Source organism: Primulina huaijiensis, chromosome 2 (assembly GCF_012295235.1).
Source record: "Primulina huaijiensis isolate GDHJ02 chromosome 2, ASM1229523v2, whole genome shotgun sequence".
NCBI classification, from domain to species: Eukaryota; Viridiplantae; Streptophyta; class Magnoliopsida; order Lamiales; family Gesneriaceae; genus Primulina; species Primulina huaijiensis.
The window spans coordinates 6338057-6364974 of record NC_133307.1 but is presented as its reverse complement, the minus strand read 5'-3'; the positions used below and the strand labels follow the sequence as shown (position 1 = coordinate 6364974).

Below are 26918 nucleotides of genomic sequence, written 5' to 3'. Positions count from 1 at the left end.
CAAACTCTCAAAATTATCACACTACACACTTTATAATATTTTTCTCTCAACTCAATTGTGATTTTCTTCACAAATGAGAGATCTATTTATAGAAAATTTTTACAAATAATCCAAAAATAAAATACATCATTACCTACATCATCACACACTAATTTTCAATATTCAACACCTAATTTTCAACATTCAACATTCACATTTTCAACACAAATATTTTTCACATTTTCAAATAATTTTTCAACAGATATATGATATATAGCTAAAAACCTTGCGTACCATTATCCTCTATGTTTTGAAATATTTTGTAGAAGAATAGCGTTTCGATGGAACAATTCAGAACTCAAATTGCAAGGAAAATTGGTGCAAAAATTATTATGAGAGAATTAAAACATGAAATCAATAATAATTCCAACCCAATTACGCAATACAACAAATAATTCTAAAGCAATTAACTAATACTAAGTCTGCAAACTGCAAATGCAAATTCCATAATTAATATTTTTAAGCATTTATAAACACTACTTAAGAGTAGTTTTAATGCATTTTGGTTTCTAATTCTAATGCTATTCGGTAACCAAAGGGTAGTTCTAAAACACGATATAATAGGAAATAATAAGAATAATAATAATAATAATAATAATAATAATAATAATACGAATGGGTAAATTGTTAAATGTGCACCCCACCAGTCTCATCCTCTCAAGAAACACTCATCAAGAACTCGGAAAGTAGAACTTGTACCAAAATTAGCCTCCTTGAGATTTTCTTTCACTTCATTATGAATTTATTGAATAAGCTATGCAAATTCCTAAACGTCATAATTACCATAAACAAAGAGGAAGACAAATCAAAACCATAGTATGCTCCCAAGCACAAGTGCAAAAAAGTTCAAAAGGTTTCTCTGTTTAGAACGATTGGGTACACAGTCGAAAACAAAATTAACTGTGAATAGCAGCATCCTCACCACACAGGCCGAATCTTGTTGACAAGAGCACGATTAGCTTTCAGGCTCAATCACTTGATTCGAGGCAGTGGCTCAACACTGATATTTCTCGGATTGAGATTTTATTCAAGATTAATATGATGTACCCCTTGACGTTACGATCTGTAAAACACAATGAATTCAAAAATATCCACACAACCCAATAAAAGCAATAATTATCAGAAAGGCAGACATCATCAATATAGGTAGTACAACAATTCAAGCTTACACTTTCAACACAGTTCATACACCTAAATTATTTGCAAAGAGGCCAGACGCGGTTTCATATCTGACACAATTAGAGTACATGTTTGAAGGCTAAAGACCATCAACTAGATTGCATTCCTCCCATAAAGGTCCTTGGGTCAGGGCAATTTCCATTGAACTGAGCCTGTGAGAAATCGAAGCCTGGATTCTGCAGAATGAAAATTTACATTACAGATGAGAAGAAATTTTGGTGTGTATGATATTCCTTGAAGTCCTGCACGCTGAACTTTAGATATACACAAACAACAATAAGTTGAGAAAAGAAAACCATGGAGTTGCGGATGATAGTGTCAACATCTCTAGCGAGCATGAGATACTAAACAAACATCTATAAGATCTCGTCACAAGTAAAGTATATGGTGCTTATAGTATGTTCGTCAATTCTTCATGGGAAAATATTATAAACATGATCTATTTAGTATAAGTCACGCCTGTATATTGAAAGGGCCACATAGACATTTGATTACTAGCTTCTTGACATGTGTTGCGCATATATAATTATAATATTTTTAGAAATACATTCTTTATTGTACATTTCCAAGAGAACTAAGGTTGGCATACCTCTTCTTGAAATCGTTGAAGCATGAGCCGCTTCTGTTCTAGATCTGTAGTGTAGGGATCTAACTGGCCTTCACCTACTATAGGCGAAGACCATGTCTGACCTTTGTCCCTCTTCTGCAATGTTATGTGCAATATTTCATCTTCTGCACAGTGTACATAAGAGGTTAGTACAGTGTAAAAATCATGTGACAGAGTAGCTGACTGGCCATTACCAATTTATCATATGTAATATATGTAAACATCAAGTTCATTGCTTTGACGAACTGAACAACTCATCCAATTATTTTATACCAAGAAAACTAGAATAAAGTTCTAAATTGCCGATTTGATGCAAAAGGATCCATCATATACTTGCCCCAGTGATCAATTTCTAGTTAACAGATTAACTAGCACGAGACTTTGTCTTTAGATCATGATTTTCAACGCTCAATAGACCAAAACCTTCCCTAAATTTTATTACTGATTAATAACAAAAGGTTGATAAGTTCTAATCTCGTCAATAGTCATGAATCCCAATTAACGAATTTTATATCTTTCATATTCAACTACCACAGCAGGTCTTTCCTTCAGCTAAGAAAAAAAAAAGGAAGTTAACTTTCATGAGTTTCAGATTTTAGACCATTTTCCTACAAGAAATACAAGACCCAGTTCCTAGACTTTTCAAAAGGGAAATGAAAAGATCACACTCCAATGACTGTCATCCCACGAAATATACACAAATCAAACCCATAAATTCAGCCAGCTATTCCAGTATGCATGCATTTAGAAGAAACAGAACAAAATAATTTCATTTTTTAAGCTGAAAAATCAAAGAGTAAAGTACCAAGAGTCCAAAATGAACAATCAGTCTTCACCGGAGCCGTAAGATCATGCTGTGATTGACCCAACACAAAAAAATAAAATAAAATAACTGCCAAATAAACCAAAATAATAAAAATTTAAAATCAACGAAAAAAGTCAAATTTAGGGGAAAATATAAAAATAAAAACAGAAGCTAACATTAAGGTAAGGAGGGTTCCCTTTGATCCCAACTTCAACATGCTTGGAGCCAATCTTACAATAAAACAGCTTCTTCGGAACATTAGGCGGAAGCGATATGTACATATTCACCTCTTCAATCGTTTGGTCCCAATCGAACACCTTCTGACCTGAAAAAGAAAGATTTCAAACACAAAAATCCAATTCTGATTCACATATAAAAAGAAATATAATTAGAGAATCCATACCATTATGGATGAAGCTGTGCTTCTTCTCAGGAGCCAATTTCTCCGCCATTTTCACTCTATGGTAGGGCTTTCACAGCCTTGAATTTTTCAATTATTTCTCAAAACAAAAGCTGTGAAATAGTGGAAGGAAATTCTTTAGCGTGAGGGGCTACGGATTTTCACGGCATGAAGTTGAAGAGCTCGTTTGGTCAATGAAGGTAAAAACACATTATTAAAATAAAATATAAAAAAAATTAATATTTATCCGTATTTTTAATTTTTTTTAAAAAAAATTAACATATTTAATTTTTTTTTAAGCTATAATTTATAACTTACTCAAAAACAAGCTTACATGATTTATTCAGTTCGAATCAAAGAATAATGATTATGATTTCTCATATCATATAAAATAAATAAATAAAAATTGTTATTTGTCCCAAGTTCCATTAACAAAAATTCAAGAAATCAAAAGACAATTTTCTTGGATTTTTTATATAGTTAAAATAAAATTTATTATTTATCTATATACAAAACTCGTGTAACATCATATCACAATAAATTTGTAAATTATATTATTATTCTATTGATGCGATGCACATAATATTATTTTATATAATTAATTATTAATAGTAATAGATATTAATAATATAATGAATATATTTAAATTTTAAGTATTATTATAAAAAATTATTATATAAAAAATGTTTATATAATTTGACATAGCATTCAAACGAGTATAATAATATTTTGTCAATTGTTAAATTGTAGAGGTGTCCAAAATGAGCCCGACTCGATAACACGACCCAAAAAAAATTAGTTTAGGGATGGCGGTTTCGGGTTTGGGTCAAATAAGGTCGGACCCGAAATCAATCCTGAAAAAATTAGTTGGGTTTTGTCGGGTTTGGGTTAACACGATTTGAAACAATTTTTTAAAAAACTCAAAATTTTTTCTAAGATTAAGAAATATTAGATACATTTTTTTTATTGTATATCGATATCATAAATTTTCTTCATATAATTTTTTTAAAAACAATTGTTTATTTGTTGTATTAAATATACTTTAAATTTTCTACAAGTTGATTTTCAAATTTATGAATTTATTTATTAAACGTACACTGCTCGTTTTTTTTTTAAATGTACTAATTTTTTTTCTTAAAAACTTTCGGCCATAAAATGTATGAATATATTTTGCACTATTTAAAATAAACTCAACAACTAATTATTTAAAAATTCAAAAACCCAATTTAAAACATACAATCGTAAATCATCAAACCAAACCTAAAACTAGCATTTTTCAAAATAGAGCATAAACTCTTAAATCTCTCAAAACCACTCAAAAGGATAAAGTTATAAAATCTTTAAAGTAATACTAAATCATAACGTAATGCGAAAAAGTTAGCGACAGTCCTTGGGTTGTGTGCACCATCAGTCCAGCTAGTTCAATCATCAAGACCTCCATTATCAACAAAATCATGCTCAATGCATTGATCACACCTAGTGAATCTAATGACTCAGCAAACCTTAACAATGATAACAAGTAATACATTCGCAAGCAACAGTGAAAGATACTTTTAATAAAATAGTTTTTCATTAATATGCATAACTTTAAATTATTTTTTCTTTCATCGTACCATTTTTCCTTTCATCATGTACTTATACGTTTTCCTTTTACTGAATTCAAATTGTTAGTTGTGATATCAGCTGTAGGTTGATGGATCCATCTACGTATAACCATGGTACCAGTTGGCAGGGACATCAGCGACACTCTCATCCGTCAATTGAGCTTTGGCCTTACATATCATCATATCAACACATCATCGTGATAGTCACAATCAAGTCACCTCATTCAACCTTTCATTATTTTCATCACTTATAAATTCATGCATATATATACAGCCTAATCAGCTGATCCCTCAGTTGTACACGTCATCAATTAAGGAAAATGACATTCAACCGACCACTGTACAAAAGCAGACTGCAACTAGTAGTGAGATCGCCGCATTTCAGCAAAACCGCAGTGTACGATTGTCCGAAAAATGTTGACATGGCAAACAATGGATAGAAAGTTCAAATCGTATTCATTGTTACCGTTGAAAGCAAAGCCTATAAATAGCAGAGAATGAATGAGCAGCTGAGAATCCGTGGTATCTCCAATCTCTGAACGATTAACTCTAGACTCTCGAACAACTCTACTGAAATCTTTGCAAACTTCATAGCTAGCTCACGCTTATTGTATTCATTAATAGCATTTAAGGCTATACCTTCAGCTTACAAGCACAAATTGATATTGTTGTAATCGGTTGTGTTAAGTTATTTCAGTCCAGTAGAGTACTGCAAACTTCATAGCTCACGCTTATTGTGAAAATTTTTAGTGTTTATTCAAACCTCCCCCCTCTTCTACAACGCGTCTTTTAGCGTTTTCGTCTTTCATTATAAAATTCCATAAACTTTCAATATAAACATTTTAATATTCATTACATCATTCAGGGCACTGCTTGACGTCTAACATTTTTCAGGTGTAAAATGACCGTTTTGCTCCTGAATCCCTAACTTTCCCAATTTATCCTTAGACCCTAAAACGATGACCGAATTCATCCAAACTTAACATAACACCTTAAAATACACCCATAAACATTTCATTGACATAAATTTAAGCTCGTCGACTAATTTTTCAATTCGTTTTACAACTTAAACGTACGTCCCAGTTTTTACCCGAATCGACACGAAACTTAACCAAACTTTACAAAACTTGAACCATAGCTTATTAACACCTAACCGTACCTCATGCAACTCAAATCAAGCCAATTAAAACCCTTGAACAATCCCAGAACCTTGCTGGAAATTCTGCACTTATTTTTCAAAACCCTAGCTTGATCAAACTTTATGTCCCTTCGTTCTTAGCCCTTGGCCGACCCAACCAGCACCTATACGAACTTCCTAGGACCATGACCGAGCCCCTTAGACATACTTAGACAAGACCTAGCGAGACATGCACGAGGACGTTCATGGTTCTCCTTACAAACTCGCGGCCACGGCTAGGTTGTGTCCTAGCTGTGCGCCTATTACACATACCCCCTCCAGCCTTGCGTGGACCACCATGGCTCGATGCTAGGACCCTCATGAGCCATGCCCCTCTCCTGGAAAGTACCCAACACGGCCCCTTCCTTCTTTTCCGACAAAAACACAAGCCTTATCCCTATAAGCCCCCAAATCAAACAGCCTCCTTCCAGAAACATACCAGGCCCACCTCCTCCCACCTAGGACCACAAGACCACCCTCTTAGGACTCCTGGACGTGCCCCACCAGCAGCCCATGGTCTGCTCCTTCCTATCCCTCTAATCGAAACCCTAGCCTCCTCACAACCAAGTTTTCATTCAGCCCTAGCCTTGCTTCAACCAGCCCTGAACCGTGGCCCCTAAGTACCTTTGATGTAACGCCCGAAAACCTGCACGCACTAACCACATGCATGCATGAAAATTATTTGAAATTTATTTAAATGAGTGGATTAGAAGCATGTTTAAGTATTTGTATGGTTTAATGATTATTTAATCGAATTTTATGAATGTGAACTTTCTGTAGTCGAATACGCGATGTACGGCAGAAGGCGAGAGAATCGGGGACGATTTTGAAAAAGTTTCTTCTTTTAGAAAGTTATAAATAGAAATTCTATATTTAGTAAGTCCAAAATAGGAAAGCGGCAATCTGTTTATAGTAAGGGACGAACTTAATCGATATCACACTTTTGCTAGGGAATAAGGAGCTTCGGATGTACGATACTAGAAACGAGTAGCACCAAATATTTTTAAATATTGTTATGAATTTTAATAGGATTAACTATGTATTTAATTAACCCCTTAATGGGCCTATATTAGCAAAGAATTAACTAAATAATTAGGGCTCATTATGTAAACTTAAGCCCACTTAACAACTTAACGATCTATTTAAATAAAACCTACCCACCCTACACCATATCATTCAAGCCACTCACACACATTCAGCACACATACATACACTAGGACTCTAGATGGACGAACCCTAGAGAAAGGAAGGAAGGGAGTTTTTGCGTCCCGTTCGTCGCTCGTCGTGCCGTCTCTCGTATCTCGTAAGATTAAAGGAGCAAGGCATGTTTTCAAACCCTTATTTATCACCATTCAATCCATAATATTTTATGTAATTTATTTTGTTTGAAAAGTTTATAAAGATTATTGTTTTCAATTTCATGCATGTGTATCTCTTGTTTCCATCAAGATTTTTCTAAATTTTTGAGAATTGTTGAAGGATGGATGCAAACCAAGAGAATCAAGAGTCGATATAGACGTCTAAGGGTAGATCATGAAGGTATAAGAGCCAAAATATAAGGGTGAAGTTGCTGGACCAGCCTGCACGCAACACAAGTGGAGGCCGAGAGAGGGAAGTCGAGTGGCTTGGACTCCTACGGCTAAAAAGAGCTGCATGGGGCCCTAGCCATGGTCTGTAGTGTTGGTTTAGAGTCCTAGGAAGGTCTTGGTTGGAGTCAATCAAGGATTGGATTGGCTGGAGCATCCCTGCGACTGTGCGTCTACAAGCTGCCGCCATGGGTTGTTTTGGGTTGTGTGTGGTCCAAGGGGCTAGGGGATGGTGGTAAGGGCTGGGCCAGGGGCTTGGGACGTGCATTAGGGTCTTGGTGAGGGGCTGATGTGAGCCATGATTCGAACAAAGGGGCTATGATAACTGCTGGACGTGAGAGGACAGCTGCTGCGCAAGAGATACGCGCGGAGGGCTGTTGTTGCGAGGGGTTTAGGGTGTGAGGCGTATGGTCTGTGTCCGAAAGGGCCTGATCATGTCCTTTTTAGGGTCTAAGGAAGAGTTATAGGGCCTGGTTTAGGGTCGTAATTTGTCCGAACGTGTCAAAATAAGGACGAAATGGGCCTAGGTTAAAATTGTGAATTGAGTTTCAGTTTTGGCTTGGGTTTAGAGACTTCCAGTAGCTTAAATTGTGTCTTAGGATGTTAATAAAGGTATGGTCTCGGGTTGGTTCGAGTCGGAAGGGTAATTTGGTCATTTGTTTAACCAAAAACGTGAAAACGATAGTAAACGAGCCATCCGGCAAGAGAATTGAGTAGTTTTTGAAACTTACATCCTAAGATTGAATTTCCAGCAAGCTAATGGATATTTTTGGGTGTTTTAAAAGTTTTGAAATCGAGTCTTCTCCTTGAGTTAAAGTTTAATGTACGTATAGTGTTAAATCTTGTGTGGTCGGTTCGAGGAAAGTCGAGGGCAGTTTGCAACTTCCTAGAACAATTCCAAATCATGTTAAATGTTGTTTTTATAAGTTTTAAAGTATATGCATGATATATGCTATTTTTAGAAGTTTTAACGTATTTGCATGTATTTGTTATTTTTAGCAATCTCGACGTATATGAATGATATAAAGCATCTTTTTGAAAATTTTATAGAATATTTAAAGTTATGAATGTTTTATGAAATGATAAAGTAAAGGAAAATATTTTTTTGGAAAGTGAATTGATCGTGACGTAAAAGTAGTAAGGGATCCATTGAAAACGGGAACGGTGAACTTGCAATGACAAAAAAGAGTGAACAGTCAAAAACGAGGGCATGAATCTCAATGATAATAGATATGTTGAAAAAGTGAATGGTGAAGTTATTTTTATGATAGTCGGTGGGATCGTCGAAGATGTGGGCGTTGAACCTGACGGCCTAGTACTATGGTTTATAGATTGACCAATCGAATAAATGTTGTCACTTTTGAGGATCGGACTTCACCTAAAAATGATAATTTTAAATTAAAAATTTTCATATCTATGCATGGTTTAAAAAGCTACATATTTTGAAGGTTTCATGATTGCATGGAAAAATCCATTTTTGGTAAAAAAGTGATTTTTATGCATGTGATTGTATATTTACGTATTTTTTCTATATTAGGTTTGAGCATGCTGAGTCATTAGATTCACTAAGTTTGAATGGTTGCAGGTGATAACGATGTTGAGTTGTGAGGTGCGGACTATCGAGTAATCCGGGAAGCAGTGCATACCCGAGGACCTAGAAATTCCGCATATGTTAAATACTTTCGATGATTTTATGGATTATCGATTTTATTTATAGACTTTTAAGATGCTAGAATTTATTGAGTTGAATTTAGACTTTTATTTCATTATTTACGTATTTCGCATGAATGGTTTTGACTATTATGGAATTCTTTTATTGATTATTTATGCTAGTTTATTTCTGATAAATTAATTATGTATGGTTTAGGAAAAAAAACTAGTGTAAATTAAATGAATTTAAAGTAAGGACGTTTCAGTTGTTATCAAAGCGGTGGTTCTTGGAAAGGGTTATGTATGCTGCTGTTTCCGAGGAGCTCGAGAAGTCACGCCTCAATTTCTGTGAGTTTTATTGATTTAAATTTTTATTATCTTATTATTTATTTAATTGTTTAAATGTACTTGCTTTTATAACTGTCAAAGATAAATTTTAGATGTATTTATTTTTAAAATGCATGTTGGTTTCGTGGTTTGGACGGTGTGTACAATTATGCTTCAGAGACATGAGAAGAATTAAGTTTTTTCGTATCTCGAATTTTGCACTACATAATATTAAGTCGAGGCGAATTGAACTTGGTGATTCAGGACTGCTTGTTTCGAATTCTACATTATGTAGGAAGAGAATTTCGAATAGATGTTGTGGGTTGATTTTTTTAGGAATCGTGAACTTAGGGACTGAATTATAATAATTTGAGGGACTTAATTGCAAGTTTTCGAAAATATTGATGGTGATTTTGCTAAAATATAAGGGCTTAGTTGTATGAATCCAAAAACTTGGAGGGCTAAAATGAGAAAATTTGGAGCTAAATTTGAGAATTCGAGAATTTTGGGTCTTGATTGATATTTTAGGAAAATTATGTGGTCATTTTAGCAATTTTCGAAATTTAAGAGAGCTGTTTTGCATTTAATTCGATAGGTTGAGGGGCTGGAATGCGATAATTTAGGCTTAATGAATAACCCGAGAACTTTAGGATTTAGTTTGCTATTTTCTGAAAAATAAAAAGGGTTTATTGGAATGTAGTCAACAAGTAAATTACTAATTAAGAGTTTCATAAGCCATAGCGATTGAGGAAATTAGACAAATATGTAAATATGAAGATGTCCTAGAAGGAACGAGAAATATTTGTATTAGTGATTTTGGTGTGAAAGTAAGATTCTTCAAATTAATAATTTTTGGGTATCATAGTGGATAATAGATAATTACAATTGTATTATAGGTGTTAAGGACAATATGTTTGGCATATACAGGAATGAAGTTTTAGTAAGTACCAGTCATTAAGGTGTTTTATAATCATGGATACTATAGGATGACTATGGATCGAAACTGAGTTTGGCAATAGGAATATATTTTGGGAAATTAAATTACAGGATCAGGATTACGACAATCAATTAAAGTAATCTCTAGGAAAATAAAATAATTTAAGATAGTTTAGGATTTAGAATTGATAGAGGATGTAGAGTGAGTTAAAAGTTTGATTTCCTTGAGATCAAGAAATTTGGTATAAACGTATAAAAATTGAAGATGGCAGATCAGAGTACGCAGCGAAAGTGTGATAGAATGCAAAATTTAATCCAAGCGGATTAAGCATGAAGTGAATGAGGGAGCGCTAACTTGATAGAATGCAAAATTTAAGCCAAGCGGATCAAGCATGAAGTGAATGAGGGAGCCTAAACTTTTTAATAATCAAGACTAGACAAATTTCGAGGACGAAATTCTATTTAAGGGAGGAGGAATTGTAACGCCCGAAAACTCGAAAACACTAACCACATGCATGCATGAAAATTATTTGAAATTTATTTAAATGAGTGGTCTAGAAGCATGTTTAAGTATTTGCATGATTTAATGATTATTTAATCGAATGTTATAAATGTGAACTTTCTGTATTTGAATACAAAATGCGAGAGAACCGGGGACAATTTTGACAAAGTTTCTACTTTTAGAAAGTTATAAATAGAAATTCTATATTTAGTAAGTCCAAAATAGGAAAGCGACAATCTATTTATAGTAAGGGACGAACTTAATCGATAACAAACTTTTGCTTGGGAATAAGGAGTTTCGGACGTACGATACTAGAAACGAGTAGCACCAACCCTACACCATATCATTCACGCAACTCACACACACACACTAGGACTCAAGGTGACTGAACCCTAGTGGAAGGAAGGAAGGGAGTTTTCGCGTCCCGTTTGTCTCTCGTCGCGCCGTCTCTCGTATCTCGTAAGATTAAAGGAGCAAGGCATGTTTTCAAACCCTTATTTATCACCATTCAATCCATAATATTTTATGTAATTTATTTTGTTTGAAAAGTTTATAAAGATTATTGTTTTCAATTTCATGCATGTGTATCTCTTGTCTCCATCAAGATTTTTCTAAAGTTTTGAGAATTGTTGAGGGATGGATGGAAACCAAGAGAATCAAGCGTCGATCTAGACGTATAAGGGTAGATCATGAAGGTATAAGAGCCAAAAGATAAGGGTGAAGTTGCTGGACCAGCCTGCACGCAACACACGTGCAGGCTGAGAGAGGGAAGTCGAGTGGCATGGACTCCTACGGCTAAAGGGGGCTACATGGGGCCCTATCCATGGTCTGTAGGATTGTTTTAGAGTCCTAGGCAGGTCTTGGTTGGGGTCAATCAAGGCTTGGACGGGCCGGAGCATCCCTACGGCTGTGCGTCTACAAGCTGCTGCCATGGGTTGTTTTGGGTTGTGTGTGGTCCAAGGGGCTAGGGGATGGTGGTAAGGGCTGGGCCAAGGACTTGGGACGTGCATTATGGTCCTGGTGAGGGGCTGATGTGAGCCATGAGTCGAACAAAGGGTCTATGACAGCTGCTGGACGTGAGAGGACAGCTGTTGCGCAAGAGATGCGTGCGGAGGGCTGCTTTTGCGAGGGGTTTAGGGCGTGAGGCATCTGGTCTGTGTCCAAAATAACTTGATCATGTCATTTTTAGGGTATAAGGAAGAGTTCTAGGTCCTGGTTTGGGGTCGTTTCGAGCCGTGGTCCGTTTGGGGTCGTAATTTGTCCGAACGTGTCTAAACAAGGACGAAATGGGCCTAGGTTAAAATTGTGAATTGAGTTTCGGTTTTGGCTTAAGTTTGGGGACTTCCATTAGCTTACATTGTGTCTTAGGATGTTAATAAAGGTATGGTCTCAGGTTGGTTCGACTCAGAAGGGTAGTTTGGTCATTTGTTTAACCAAAAACACGAAAACGGTGGTAAACGAGCCATCTGGTAAGCGAATTTAGTCGTTTTTGAAACGTATGTCCTGATATTGAATTTCCAGCAATCTAATGGATTTTTGTTGGTGTTTTAAAAGTTTTGAAATATAGTCGTTTCCTTGAATCAAATTTTAAGGTCGTCTGAATACATATAGTGTTGAATCTTGTGTGGTCGGTTCGAGAAAAGTCGAGGGCAGTTTGCAACTTCCTAAAACAATTCCAAATCATGTTAAATGTTATTATTAGAAGTTTTAAAGTATATGCATGATACATGCTATTTTTAGAAGTTTTAACGTATTTGTTATTTTTAGCAATCTCGACGTATATGAATGATATAAAGCATCTTTTCGAAAATTTTAAAGAAAAAGGAAAGTTATAAATGTTTTATGAAATGATAAAGTAAAGACAAATATTTTTGAGGAAAGTGAATTGATTGTAATACTTCAGCAAATAAACTGCGCATCGGACCCTGTCAGTATCCGCCATATTCATATAACATAATATCACTTCCAAAGATCTGATCCATCCCTCAGCAATGAATGGATCAGTAGTGCCAAAGAAATATTTCTGATCCATCCTCCAAAATTGCATATAAACATCATCGGGTCGTCCTCGAGCAGCATTTTCATCATGCTGCTCCAATAAACGAGCCATCCCCTCGATCACTCGAGTAGCAGCATCCGGGGGTGGTCGAGGTATCTCCTCACGTTTCTCCTCCTCAATATTCATGGGAATAATACGTCTGGGAGGCATCGGTGTACACACAGTCCAAATCACGTAACCAGCATGCACTTAAATTTAAAAATACCTCTAACCTCCTAATTTCAATATCATAGAAGCATTTAAATTCAGCATATAAAATAAAGCAGTAAAAACTCACAGACTTTGAGGCTTGATTTCTTGATCTTCTCATAATAGCAGTAACGTAACCCTTACAAGAACATTGGCTCTAATGCCAATTGAAATGTTCATTACTCATTTTTCTTTAAAATACACTAAATTTTTTTTAATAACATTTTTCCCCCAAAAATTCGAAACCATCAAACATAAATAGGTTAACATCGTCAACTATAAAATCGTTCGTCAATTTAAAAGAAAACTCAATATCAGACTTCAAACAAAAGCATAAAATCTTTATAAAATAAATCCTCAAATTTTAATTTAAAAACTTTAAACTTAAGCTAATGCGGAAAATTTAGAAGTCCCTCGGTAGTGTACTGCCGGACCCGATCCACTTAAGCGTCAACGTCTCCTTCAACATCATCCTCACCTGCGACCATCAAAACCTAATAAGTCTAACGACTCAGCATGTTCAAACCATACATAACAAATAATACATATACAGGCACATGCGTATTTTAAATAAATATTTTTATAAAACAAACTGGCGTAAAACTTGTAAGCGTAAGAAAATCGTAGATCATTTAAGCATATAATATCCTAAATCATTTCATCACCATATATCATTTTGGGTGAAGTTTGATCCTTGAAAGTGACTAGCATTTATCCCTTATCATTCATCCTCTAGTCAATTGATCAATCTATACACCAAGTACCTGGGACAGGCGCAAGCAACTCTCATCACTGGGCCGTGACCAAACATGAAAATCCGATATTGGGCTCTCTCTGTGGTATTTTCCCGTAAACGGGATCTCTCTGAGGCCTTTTCCCTCACGATATTCTCATTAAATTTTTAAGTTCAACCGTTCCTTCTTAAAACGGATCCCCCACATATCCTCTATATCACAGTCAATTCACATCCTTCAAAATATTTTTTTCTTTTTCTTTTATTCATAAAATATCGTATTCTTAAAAAATCATAAAAATAGCATTTTTCGGGAAAATCGTTTAGCCTCAGCATATATCGTAAAAATATTATCTTTTCATCATTAACATTTTAAAATATCATTTAGCATATATTATGATTCCTCGGGACGCTGCCAGACCTTTCGAACTACCCGAGGACATAAAATGACCAATTTACTCTTGGACCTCGAACTTTCCGTTTTTTGACTTTTTCTTACTTTTCTTAACTCGAGCCTATCCCGAACCATCATATAACCTTATTTTTGTCCTCTGATAATTTTCTTACATGTAAACTTGCGCCATTTGATTTATTCAATTTAATCGCTAAACCAAAATTACTTTTATAGCCCGAATTAACTCAAAACTTAACAACTTTTTCCAAAACTCGAGACATGACTTTCTCGACCCTAGATTACCCCTGTGAGCCGTGAACCAGCCCTCATGAACCCATGGCCAGCCCCCGTGAACCCATGGCCAGCCCCTGCTACTGCCCTAGCCATCGTCGGAGCCCTCCCCTTTCCAAAACCGATCGCGGCCCTCACCAAGCGCTAGCCACGTGCATCCAGCTTAAGTCCCAACCAAGACCAGACCCCCAACACCCTCCTAGGACCGCCTTCACCAGCCTGAACCAATGGTGCCATGTTTCCCCAATCAACCCTCACAAAACCCTAGTTTCAAACCCTTCCATGCTTAGCTCCTCTAACTTCTGTCCAGCCCTCATCTCATTCTTAAACGACCCCTTTTCCAACCCTTAAGCGTCCCCTAATGGCAGTATGTCCCTTGAAATTTGAAGCGAGACTCAACAAGCGTAAAAACGTCAAAAACTTTGAAAAATAAACATCCATACGTTAAATAAATTGTTCAAAATAATTTTCATACTTCAACACATAAAAAAACACATATTATGATTCGAATGGTTCAAAAAAAAAGATTTAAAAAGTGACTTTGCGTTTAAAACGCTCGAAATTCAATTGTCGGCACGAGGTAGCAAGGAGGAGCAATCAGGGAATGTCTAGGCTTCAAAATCTAGCGCTGAATATTTTGAATTTCAGTGTGTGTGATGTGCGAGGTGCGGCTGCTAGTAGGTTTCAAGAAGTACCCTAGGTTTAAGCTTTATAGATTTTGAAATTTAAGGCTTTAAAAGTTAGGGTTTATAGGTTTTAAGTTTAGAAATAATTAAGCACATTAATCCTAGGTGAATTAGGCCCATTAATGCCCATTTAATCATGTACTAAAAGTTTATGAAAAGAAGTTTTTAAAAATGATAACTCACGGGCCCTTAAAAATCCATCATTTCACAAAAATCGGCTTCTCGAGTAAAATAAGACTCGACTCGTAAAATAATTTGAACTCTCACATTTTTAGAAATTTTTCATCCTATTTAAACATGTTTTCGAGCCTTTAAATTAATTATGAAAAAAATATTTTTCATCTCGATCGTCTGTTGTCTCCTTTCCCCCGCCTAGTATCGAATATTCGGTCATAAATCCTTAATTCATTAAATCAAGCTAAAATTACACAATTAACATTCAATCATGTTAAGATATATTATTTAAGCATTTAAAATTATTTAAATAAAATAAATAAATAATTTACTAATTTGCATACATGCGATTTATGTGGACTGATTTTCGGACATTACAGTTATTGTTGAGTTATTGGTGGATAACCATGCCAAATTATCATTTTTTTTGCGTTTAGGTCATGCCAGAAGATTGAGGCGAGACAGTTGCTAAGAGAAGATTGACGTAATACCTTTTGATGCATAGCTTTTGGGGTGATATTAAGTTTCCATGCAATTAGGTTTCGGAAGTATTGAACTTCTTTTGTGCATCTAGAACTTTCCATGCCTTTTGATGCATCACTTTTGGGGTGATATTAAATTTTCATCTAGTTATTTTGGTAAGATTGACCTTGTTTTGTAATGAATTTGTTTATTTCAATTTGAAAACGCGGACTGTTGCATCAGACACTTCTCTTAGGTTGTTATTTTCTTAAATATACACTATTATTTGAACTATGTCACATCAAATAGAAATATATAAGCACATAATACAAAAACATAAANTTATATCACATCACATAGAAATATACAAGTACTTAATATAAAAACCTAAATGTTATATTGTATATACATTGGCTGTTATTTTCTTAAATAGACACATTAACATAGACATTTCATTAATATGTATCCAAAGAACATAGTTTTTTTTTAGTACAAATCCAGGAAGCTTAAGCAACAAAACATAAAAATATTTTGCCATACACAACCCATTGTGGCATACCGAAATAACATACTAGTCTTGTCCACCTAACCATCGAGTACATATACGACTAAAATAACATGTTTACCCACTCGATTCACCTGACATATCCACGATAACAGTTGTTACACAATTATATGTTGAAACACGCTTCTTCATCGTGCCAGTTTCTCCAATACAGGTACGCTTCTTGGTTGGTGCATGTTTCATCATTTCTTTGTAGTATGTGTCGGCCATAGGGCCAAATGACTTTGTTTTGGCGGCTGTTTTCTTCGATGAAACTGAAGCAGACACTTCCACAATATTTTTGGTTTTTGATGCTTCTGGAGGTTGAACATGGCCTTTGATTTCTTCATCTGATAATAAGGATATCACTGGGCATCATATACTGTTTCGTAATAGAATTCAAAGATTAACTTGTGAAACTCATAGACATCTTTTTAGCTGCAAAAATCCTGAATGAGGTTATTTTCAGATTAAGAAGTTTGCAAAGCATATGCAACTCACCATTGGCCTTAAGTACACAAGAAAAAATATTTATTACAAAAAAAATCTACCAAAATTAATGTCATGTCCTCTAAGATGTAGAATTTGATGGATTTGATATTGTAGGCAATATAGGTCAACTTTTATACATATACACTCATTTTTATTCAATATGTGACAACTTAAAAATTATTAAATACCTAAGCAGAGTGAAAATCATGAAAAATTAAGCAGAAGTGTATTTAAAGCTTTTCCCATCAATCAAACAACTGTTTTAAAATATCAATACTTAATAATTATTGATTGTTTATTTTATTTTCACAAAGGTTACACTTTCAGGGAAATTTTTTTGAAATGCAACCAAAGAGAAATCCACTGACACTAGCCTTAAAATTCTTATTTATGAACCAATAGTTCCACTCTGAGCAAGCATAAGGTCCAATACAAAGATGAACCAGTAATCCAGCTTCCTTGACCAATTTCACCACATCATTTCTTTTTTCAAAATCGAAATGCAAAACTTCCTCCACAAATCAGCATTTTTTTCCTCTATTTCCTACTTATTGTTTTTTCGAATGACTACATTATTAAAAATCAGGCAAAACGGACATTATCTAGATCAATGGAGGAATCTACTCAAATAAATAATATTTTTCCACAAAAGTTTCTTTACATTTATTTGGAACAATAAGAAGGAAAAGTGTAAAGACAACAAATTTTACTTTGTTTCCCTCTTTGTGTTTCTCCACGAGCCAAAGAAACCAAGAAATTAAGTAAATAATACTCACATGAAACAGCAAAATTTCAAAAAATAAAATAATCAGGAATCACAATCACACCACAACTCATCAATACTCCTGCAATTTATTGATGCAGGTAAGAATACAAATCTCATGTGGTTACAACTGAAATTTCATTCATTGATGCATGTAAGAATACAAATCTCATGCTCAAAATACATTGGAAAGTGTATTGAACATTTAAATATAAACTAACATAAAGTAAACTAATACTAGAATTTCACTTGAAGCATCCCGAAATTACAAATCCAAATATGTTTATATTTGATAAAAAAAAATAGCATTAACAAAGACTCAATGACATATACCAGCTCAAACATCAATGCTCAACATCTTTTTCATTCCGCACCACGATATTGTAAAACAATAGACATACACACAACACTATACTTACATAGAAATAACAATAACAAGCATGAAAAAATCATTACACAAAGTAATGTGCAAATGCAATCAAAACAAGAACAAACTTGTACGACAGATAAAGGTGTGTCCTCCACTGCATCATTTTGTATCTCGGATGTGGTCGATGCCATAACCGACTTGGTTTCAACGTGTTGTTCCGTGTCATCTGTATCGGTATTCTTCAAAGTAACAAATTGTGCACTAGAAGATTCATGGTATGCGTGTGTATGCCGAAGCATTCTACAAAGAGGAATAGGATTTTGTGACGAATTTGAACTGGTTTCAATTTTGGACGATGGTTTATTGCTCCCGAAAACTGTTTTCACATTATACTCATCATATCAAAAGAATCGGTTTCGATGTTTCAAACCTGCTGGACATATAAAGTAATAGTGTCCGGGTTGGGTTGAATATTCATCGGCTTGAAGTAAATAACATAAACCCATTGCTGCAATCGTGTTGTGATGGTGTCTTCAAATGTTGGATCTCGGTTTTCTCATGCCCATAACGCAGCGAAAATTTTAAAATTTTTATTTTATTTTGACAATCAAAATAATTTTGGACACTCGTATGGTTTTTAATTAAACATACATAGGATGTTTAAAATTTTTACCTTTGGTGATTAAATCACTTGGCTCCAACTAATCCGGTATTGACGGATCTAGCTTTTGATGAATCCCTACGAACTTTCTTCAAGGACTCCTTTCTTCTAATCAGGTCCACGACTAGATGATTTGTTCCTATTTTAATTCACACTAGAAAAATTAGAAGAAGTTTTTACGTTGGAGATTGAAAACGAGAGACGGCTCAAAGTTTTCCTTCAAAAGGAAGTGGCCGAATTTTCAAGCTTTGGGAGAGAGCTTTTTCGAAATTTGTGAAGGTGGTGGCTAGGGTTATGGCTTGATTACACCTATTTATAATTAAGTCATAACCCAATATTCACAATTAACATTAATGGGCCTGATTAATTATTTGGGCTAGTCCAACTAGTTTAATTAATTAATCAAGGTCCATTAAGAACTTTAATTATTTAGTATGTTGGACTTGTACTCCTACAAGCCCATTAAACATACTCTGGCCAGAGATTCCATGCACTATTATTTCATCAGATCACACAGGATATTCACACCCGTAGGTGAGCGGTGAATCCCCGACTACAATGCAATGGCTCCTACATGTGTCGCAGCTGTACCCAACCTCGCCACCTGATGACTCTCCTGGAGCAGGTAAACGAGTCAAAGCACAGCCCTAGCAGATAGAGCCTCAGTGTTGTCCCGGTCGTAAGGAATAATGGTGTACAATCATAACCACGGACTTATCATCTCGATGAATGATAACCACTTGGAAAGTCCGAGGGAGGGTTGTTCGGTATAATCATCATATGACTACCCATCTGTATGTTTGGACATCTCTATGCCCTTACCAAGAAACGTGGTACACAACATCACATATACTAGTCTCGAGCTCAAGCGAACTTTATCCACGTTTTAGGCGGCTGAATCGACTAGGAACGAATTTAGATCATACAATATTTACAAATGAGTTTCAACATCGAATTACGATTCATTTGTATTAAAGTATAATCAAGACCTTTATCTATGTTGTTCACATGGGTATACAGATAAAAAAAAACAAACCATGAAATAATGAATTATATTAAAATAAAGATTATTTATTACAATTGAGTCAATAAAATCTTTAGCCAACAGTTGGCTTGCAGGACATCTACTCTAACATGAACCCATTGCTATAATCGTGTTGTGATGGTGTCTTCACATCCATTAAAGCTATGTTGAAGATTGAATGATGTGGAAAATGAGTTATATAACAATACATATGAGGTTAAATTAAATTTTAACCCAAATAATTGTTTAATAAATATAGCAACTCTAGTACACCAAAGACATAGTAAACTAGTTTTCATCTTGTGGGGAGAATATGATATTGAATTCCTTAACCACCGAATACCAGAAAAGTAAAAGTTGAATATCATGTACAACCTACACCCTTAAAACTTACAACTCATTTCGGTTGTTGTATATTTCAAAATTATTTTTTCAACAGTTTTCTACAAAATCAGAGAAGTGAAGAAACGTTCATAAAAGAAGAAAAACTTTCATTTTGTTAACATTACTCACATTCATTCACGTCCAGTAAAATGGTTGGAGTTCGAATTTCTTTTCGCAAAATATGTTCTCAGTTACACATTCTAGCGATTCGAACGAATATGAACATTCACAATCCAATTTCAATTATGTCGGATGGACTCGTAATACTCAAGATCCGGAGATTTTCTACCACAATTTGTATATTGATGTGGAGCTCTTCACGTTTTTTGTTGGATAGGTTTTTCTTTCAAGTTAGCGCACAGAGGAAATTTAGGTTCTGCAGAGAGAACAAAATAAAGTATAAAATTAATAAATAAAATATCAAATGATATTTTTGTAAAAAAAATTTAAATCATTAGTTATTCATACTCTTAAAAATCAAACCAAACACAAGACTACTTTCAACTCAGATTACAAATCCTTATTTATCGTATTTTTTTAACTCTAAGGCACCGCTTGATACGTAGGATGAGATTAATAATTGAAAGATAATATAAGAGATAACAAAGTTGAGAACGTGGATATTTAGTACGACTTCTTAAATTTCATTCCGGTTTGGTAGTATTTATTCACTCGGGATAAACACAACTCATTATTTAATTTCCCTATTTTACACATGTAACTGTACATAGGAGGTTTCTTTTTTTATACACGAAATGCAGATCTCTGTAACTATTCTCTCACTCAACGCTTGTCCTTGGAATTTCTTACATCCCACATCTGATGTACAACCGAAGTAGATCTGTGAAAGAAAGGTAAGGAACTGGGTTACAAATAAATCTTATGCCAATTTTGGTCTAAGTTCACGATCTGGTGTAAATGTGAATAAGGAAATCGTTTCATTTTTCATGTTTTATCATTAATTTTGATTCTTTAGTTTGCCGTGAAAGAAATGTTTGCAGTTTCGTCGATCGTTGATTAGTCATTGTACACCGTACAAGGTTAATTTGGAGGAGAAAACAAAGCCATAAACGGCGCAGTCTGTTTGAACGTATATGACATGGTGATTTTTTTCTGTCTTCGAATACTTTATTTTTGCGCCCGCTTTAAGGATCGGAGTACATTAATTGTTGTTGAAATGTGATACTTCTTAACTTATTTAACTCCATCCACTTTTTTAATCTGAGTGAAGTCTTCTGTACGCACATATTTTGTACAAAAATTTAAGTACATATTCTCTTAAATGCATAAGAAAACATACGTCGTGTTCGTGGGAAGGAAGCCCGGAGTGTACGACAGATGGGCTGAGGCGAACACACAAGTTTATCGTTTTCCTGGTGCTTGTTACAAAGGTTACGAAATTAGAGAAGCTGCTGACGAAGCCTTTAATTGTTCCGTGGAACAACCAGTTGAGGTTCCAAATTTTAATGATTCTAGTAGCTCCACTTCTACTTCAGCTGAACAATGTGCGACGAGAAAAAGTGTCACTAAGAAATTAGTTGAGGTATTGAAGGAAGTATTTGATTTAGTTCGTGAGAATCGCAACGTAGGTATGAAAATGGAGAAGTTGTCCGATGAGATTGGAAAGTTATTGGAGGATTTGGAAATTAATGATGTGCCATAGATAATTCTTTACACTAGGCTTCATTCGTATGTTATAAATTATTGTCTCAATGTTGATGTTAGTCTTCCATTGCCCTTTTGCGTACAAAAGTGTGAATTAACATATATGTCAAAATGTTGTCTGCTGCGCTGCACCTTCTTCTCTGTATGTCGAAGAACCACAACTCATTGTGTCACACATGTTTAAATTTGATGCAGGTATGTTCATTTCGTTCGTCGTACATTAAAATTTTAAATTTATCACGCTTATCTTTAACTCGAATTTGTTGTGTAAAGTATTTATTGGTGGTTGTCTCTTAATTTCAGGTTGAAAAACATTAACATATGTTCTTTACTTATGACTTTTCTTGGTACGTCATTTCTGTATTTATAATTTTATGCTGACAGAAGTGTGTGCTTCTCTTTAGTAGTCTTGTTCCAAAAATTTAATTCTGTGTACGTTTTTTTTTAGTTGAGTTAAGTTAAGAAATTGTATTTACTATTTTCGTGTTGCAGTGTATTTATTTTTGGTACAATTTTTGTTTCAACATATTTCGTTGGTGTTGACCTAGTACAGATTTCCATCAATACAATATCTAGCAACTACAGGTCATTGAATACAAGTAGTTGGAGAAGTGAAGTAATTAAATTGTTGTTGTTATAAATATGAAGGATGGTTCATATGATACTACATCCCTTTCCACATTGTACGGTGCTTCTTTCTGTGGTGCACAATGTCTTTATGTTGTCAAAATGCCTCTGAAGAAACTATGACCAGCAAGTATCAGGTACCTGTGATTGATCTCATATCTGACGATGAAAAATTTAAGTGCAGTGAAAATGAAGTAGCTGGTAGTGAAGTGAAGTACTTAACTGCTGATCAACTTCAAGTTGTCTGTAAAAATGCTAGGAAGATGCAGAAGTTGTTTCACACATCCTCCGTCAATGAGTCTCATGCTTCGCACACGAAAAAAATCACTGAATTTGAATGTTGGTGTCAACATCGAGTCCAAGGCAAAGCACCTCAAATCCCACGAACAAATATCAAAGAAGGTTGTTGTTGTTGTTGAGTTGTCATCAGATGACTCCACTTCTTAACTTGTTTATGACAGTAGTATGTGTAGTTATGTCACCAGCCTTTTGTTCTCTTGACCGAGTACATTACAATCTGATTATGTACTGTTTATTTTGAATCAGTGTATGTACAACTATGTACTCGATTTTCCATTTTGCTCACATTATATGTAATGTGTTTTCCATGTTGATGTATGTAAAAGTGGTTGTATGGTGGTCCAATGTGGAAGCGTTTGTTACGTGCAGTGTAATTGTATGTAAATAACCAATGGTAATGGTAATTGACTTGTGTTTTTGTTTTACGAGACATCTGTAAATTCATTACCGCAAATATGTTCTATTGTTATTTATGTTACTCTATTTAAATTACTGAATGATCTAAATTTTTTAACGATTATTGACTGTACTTTACCCAAATTTCAAGTATGTATTAAAAAGTGTATCAAAAACTCTATTAAACAATCTGGAATTTTCAATTACAAATTACGAAGTTGTACTACGAGAAAGTCTGTACAAAGTAAGTAAACTTTATTTACAAATGCACAAGGGCATGAGATACAAGTCATTGAAACTGCATTAGTCTATGTAACAAAATAGAACGTACAAGAAAAACAACAAAAGTTTTAAATGACTCATTTTTAGTTCAACACAAATGCAACCACTTTTCAAAATAACAGATTACAACATCCATTTCAACCACAATTACAGATAACTAAGTAATGGTTGCTCAACAATTGTAGAACCATTGCTCAAAAATAACAGATTACAACATCCCTTTCCACCAACAGTACCAAAAAGTAAGTCATGGCTCATCAACAACTCAAAAACCATTGACCAAACTGAAATTTGTAACCATTACTCACCACGTAACAACCTCTTAACCAAGCAAATCCTTCTACGGTCGCCAAGTCTTTTGAATAGTGCCAAGTCGTTATGGTTGTTCAATAACAACTTAGCATCAGCAACTTGTTCATCTTCTGAAAGGTCGGTAAGACTCTGCAATACCTCCAAAACAGTGTCTTGAACATCGGAAAGTTTTTCGTCGGATGAAAATTCCTTGATCAAATGTGACATCGTGTCTTTCGTTATGTGAGTGAGGTTGTTGATTGCCTCGACTATTGATTCATTATGCTCACTAATGTGCTTCTTTTTCTTACTTTTAGAAGACATACCTACATTTGTTTTAGACGTTGGCGTATGCGTTTCAGATACTGAATCATCAACACCATCGTACGGGAGATATGTACGAGTCTCACCAATGAACTCTCCGTTTGGAACTTCTTCACCAAGGTTAAGAACTTGTTGTAAAGCATTCTCAAAAGTCTTTGAATGCTCTCCAGTAGCTCGATTGTTTCCGAATATTTAAGCCAATCATTGAAATGTGTCCACTGCTTATGCCGCATTGCTCTAAAACTTGGGTCATGCTGCATCAATCATGAAGGGAAGGAGTAATCGGTACACTTGTATAAATTCAGGTCAAAGTACTGGAGAATACATACCTTCACAATGGATTCCCAAGTCTCGTCCGTAGCATCGATCGAGTTATCAGTATCATTCCAACCGACTCCACTCTTGGATAACAACGTCACCAAACTACTATATGTTTTCTTCCACACATGTATTTTTGAATTTATATGAGGATTCTCACGTATATTTGTTCCTGATATTGTCGTCTGCATTGTATTCTCCAACAAAGTCAAGTAACCTGCTTTAAAACCATTCTCACTTTTCCAACCCTTTGTCATAACTTCTTTCGGTGACTGTATTAACACATCTTCTTCACGGCCACTCCAACTTCGCCGTGTCTTGTCTGGTTTCTTGCACATCGCAGTGCCGCTAGCAGAAGTTGGTGCACTATCCATGATTAGATGAAAGCTGCATGGAGTAATTCTATCACGAAATGAACATTATATAAGTACATGTAGTAGTAGTATTCATTGAAATAATTTCGAATGTTACAAATTAAAGCTCTAACATTAACATTAAAAGATAACTGTTGCACATTCAATGGGCTGGAAACAAAGTTCTGGAAATCACACTGCTTAATATGAAAACAAGTACAACGGCACATTTAGATACAATATATAAAGATGTTCAACTCCAGACACAAAATGATTACAATGAAAAGGCGTTAATTGTAGGTGTTCCACATGGACATTGCACAGTGATCTCACCAATTAACCCATTCGTTCGACGACTCAAAAGTGCCTATGTACTCATTATGTGTATCATGAATGGGACTGCCAACTTCGTCTTCGTATTCCTCTAAAGGATCGTCGGGCATTTGATTACGAATGAAATTATGTAATAGAATGCAAGCAAGAATTATTTGGTTTTGAACATGCAAGGGGTAGAATGAAGGACTTCGAAAGATAGCACATCTCTTTTTCAACAAACCAAATGCTCTTTCAATAATGTTTCTTGCTTGTGAATGCCTCCAATTGAATAACTCCTTGTGATCTTGTGGTGCAGATGCACGATTGCCCCAAGCATCCCTATGATATCTTACTCGTCTGTACGGAGTCAAGAAACCCTCCACATTAGCGTATCCATTGTCACAAAGATAATAACAACCTGCACAATGATTAAGTATGAATGAAGTAGAGTCTGACGAGAAACCATTAATGGTGAAATAAAAAATTTTGCATAGCTAAACAATAAACACATGTAGAGAATAAATTTATTCACAAATTACCTCTTGGAACCTTGAATGCATCATCCCGAGTTAATGCATCTCTTAAAACTCTGGCATCAGCGGCAGATCCCTCCCAATCAGTAAGAGCGTAAATAAAGTTCATATTTCGATCACAAACCCCCAACACGTTAACCGCAATAGTTCTTTTTTTGGTTCTATATTTCGCTTTGTCTCTTGCACGAACGTGTACGCCGATATGAGTGCCATCCAATGCACCTAGACAACCCTTTAAAAAGTATGATACGAGGTAAATAAGTATAAACCAATACTTACTTTACGTCAAACACATTTTATCGACAATGTAAAAAAAAAAATCGAACAAAATAATACATCAAACCATTTCCAAGGATCGTTGTCACATGTCTCATCGACAGGGGTAGGCTTCACAAGAAGTAAAGTATACAACTTCAACAACGCACGCATAACTTCATGAAAATATGCGCTGACTGTCTGTCCACTACGCATGTAATCGTGACTGGTAACCCGATTTTTCTTATGGTGTGCCAATATAGACAAAAAACATTGCAACCTTTTCTTGGACGCGGACATACCGAGAATCTGTTAGTCCTTCTATGTGCATTAAAAGGTAGCACAACCTTCCAAATGCATTTCGATTCATTCTCAAGTTCAACACACATTGAACATCACCCGCATCAATAATCATATTCAAATGGCTAAATTGAGCATTGATTCTTTGTGTCATGCTGTACGAAACAGTTGTATTACGAGTGGCACGATGGTGACGGGCAACCATTCTCAGACATGGTTGGATTAGAAGGCACAACATCAATAAATTTCTAAACAACAGTTGTTGTACCGTTACAACCAGTAGAAGGTTTCTACGTTTCATGTCCATCTCGCCACAACACTCAACAAACGACAACACATTCAAATTTAGTTGTAGAAAAGAAGAATATGAAGAAAAGATGAATAAAACCACAGTTACTCAATTAATCAAAAAAAAAGAAAGATCTTCATTGCAATCGAAAAGTAAGAAATATAAAAACCAAAACAGTAGAGGCGTAATGCTTTGTTGTCGTCCTCTTCGTCATGCCTTCGACAAATTCTCTAACTAATGTATTATCAGATGAAACTTTTAATCTACGATTGAAGAATAAAAAGATGGATTGCACTTAAAGGTAGCTGACGGAGTTCAATAGTTACAGCACAACTTGAAGAAAAGGTGAGCTCGCAACATTTTCTTTCAAAAAATGTTCGACAGGTAATTAAATTGTAACAAATAATAAAATTTCTTCGTGTGTTGTGAATATTTTCTTGAAAAAAGAATTTACCTGGTAATAGTAAGGAATTCAGAGACAGTTTGCGAGGTGGAAGTGGACTTCAATGGACATTCTGTCATAAGCCTCAACCAACGACCGCGACGGCCATTTTCAGTACAAGAGAAATGAGTGAGAAGGGGAGGTTTCGTTTAAATTAGGGCGAAGGGTATTTTTGGAAAAAAAAACATGT

At 35.0% G+C, this 26918-nt stretch overlaps 1 protein-coding gene and 1 pseudogene across 1 annotated transcript; both read right to left on the bottom strand.

The window, feature by feature from the left end:
- Positions 1-1244: 1244 nt before the first annotated feature.
- Positions 1245-3217, bottom strand: LOC140965943 (uncharacterized). The gene is made up of 5 exons (XM_073426229.1): positions 3034-3217; positions 2807-2955; positions 2631-2679; positions 1808-1950; positions 1245-1394 (listed from the first exon to the last, which is right to left on the bottom strand). Exons 1-5 carry the CDS (start codon positions 3080-3082, stop codon positions 1308-1310), a joined length of 477 nt encoding a protein of 158 aa, XP_073282330.1. The 5' UTR covers positions 3083-3217; the 3' UTR covers positions 1245-1307.
- A 21436-nt stretch (positions 3218-24653) lies between these two features.
- Positions 24654-26361, bottom strand: LOC140965936 (uncharacterized; annotated as a pseudogene).
- Positions 26362-26918: the final 557 nt, after the last annotated feature.

What these genes read in the sequence shown, in the direction of transcription:
- LOC140965943 (XM_073426229.1), bottom strand. Translation starts at nt 3,082, where the DNA reads ATGGCGGAGAAATTGGCTCCTGAGAAGAAGCACAGCTTCATCCATAAT. An exon ending in GGAACCCTCCTTACCTTAAT is followed by an intron (nt 2,680 to 2,806) that starts GTTAGCTTCTGT and finishes GGTCAATCACAG; the next exon opens with CATGATCTTACGGCTCCGGT. An exon ending in TTGTTCATTTTGGACTCTTG is followed by an intron (nt 1,951 to 2,630) that starts GTACTTTACTCT and finishes TACACTGTGCAG; the next exon opens with AAGATGAAATATTGCACATA.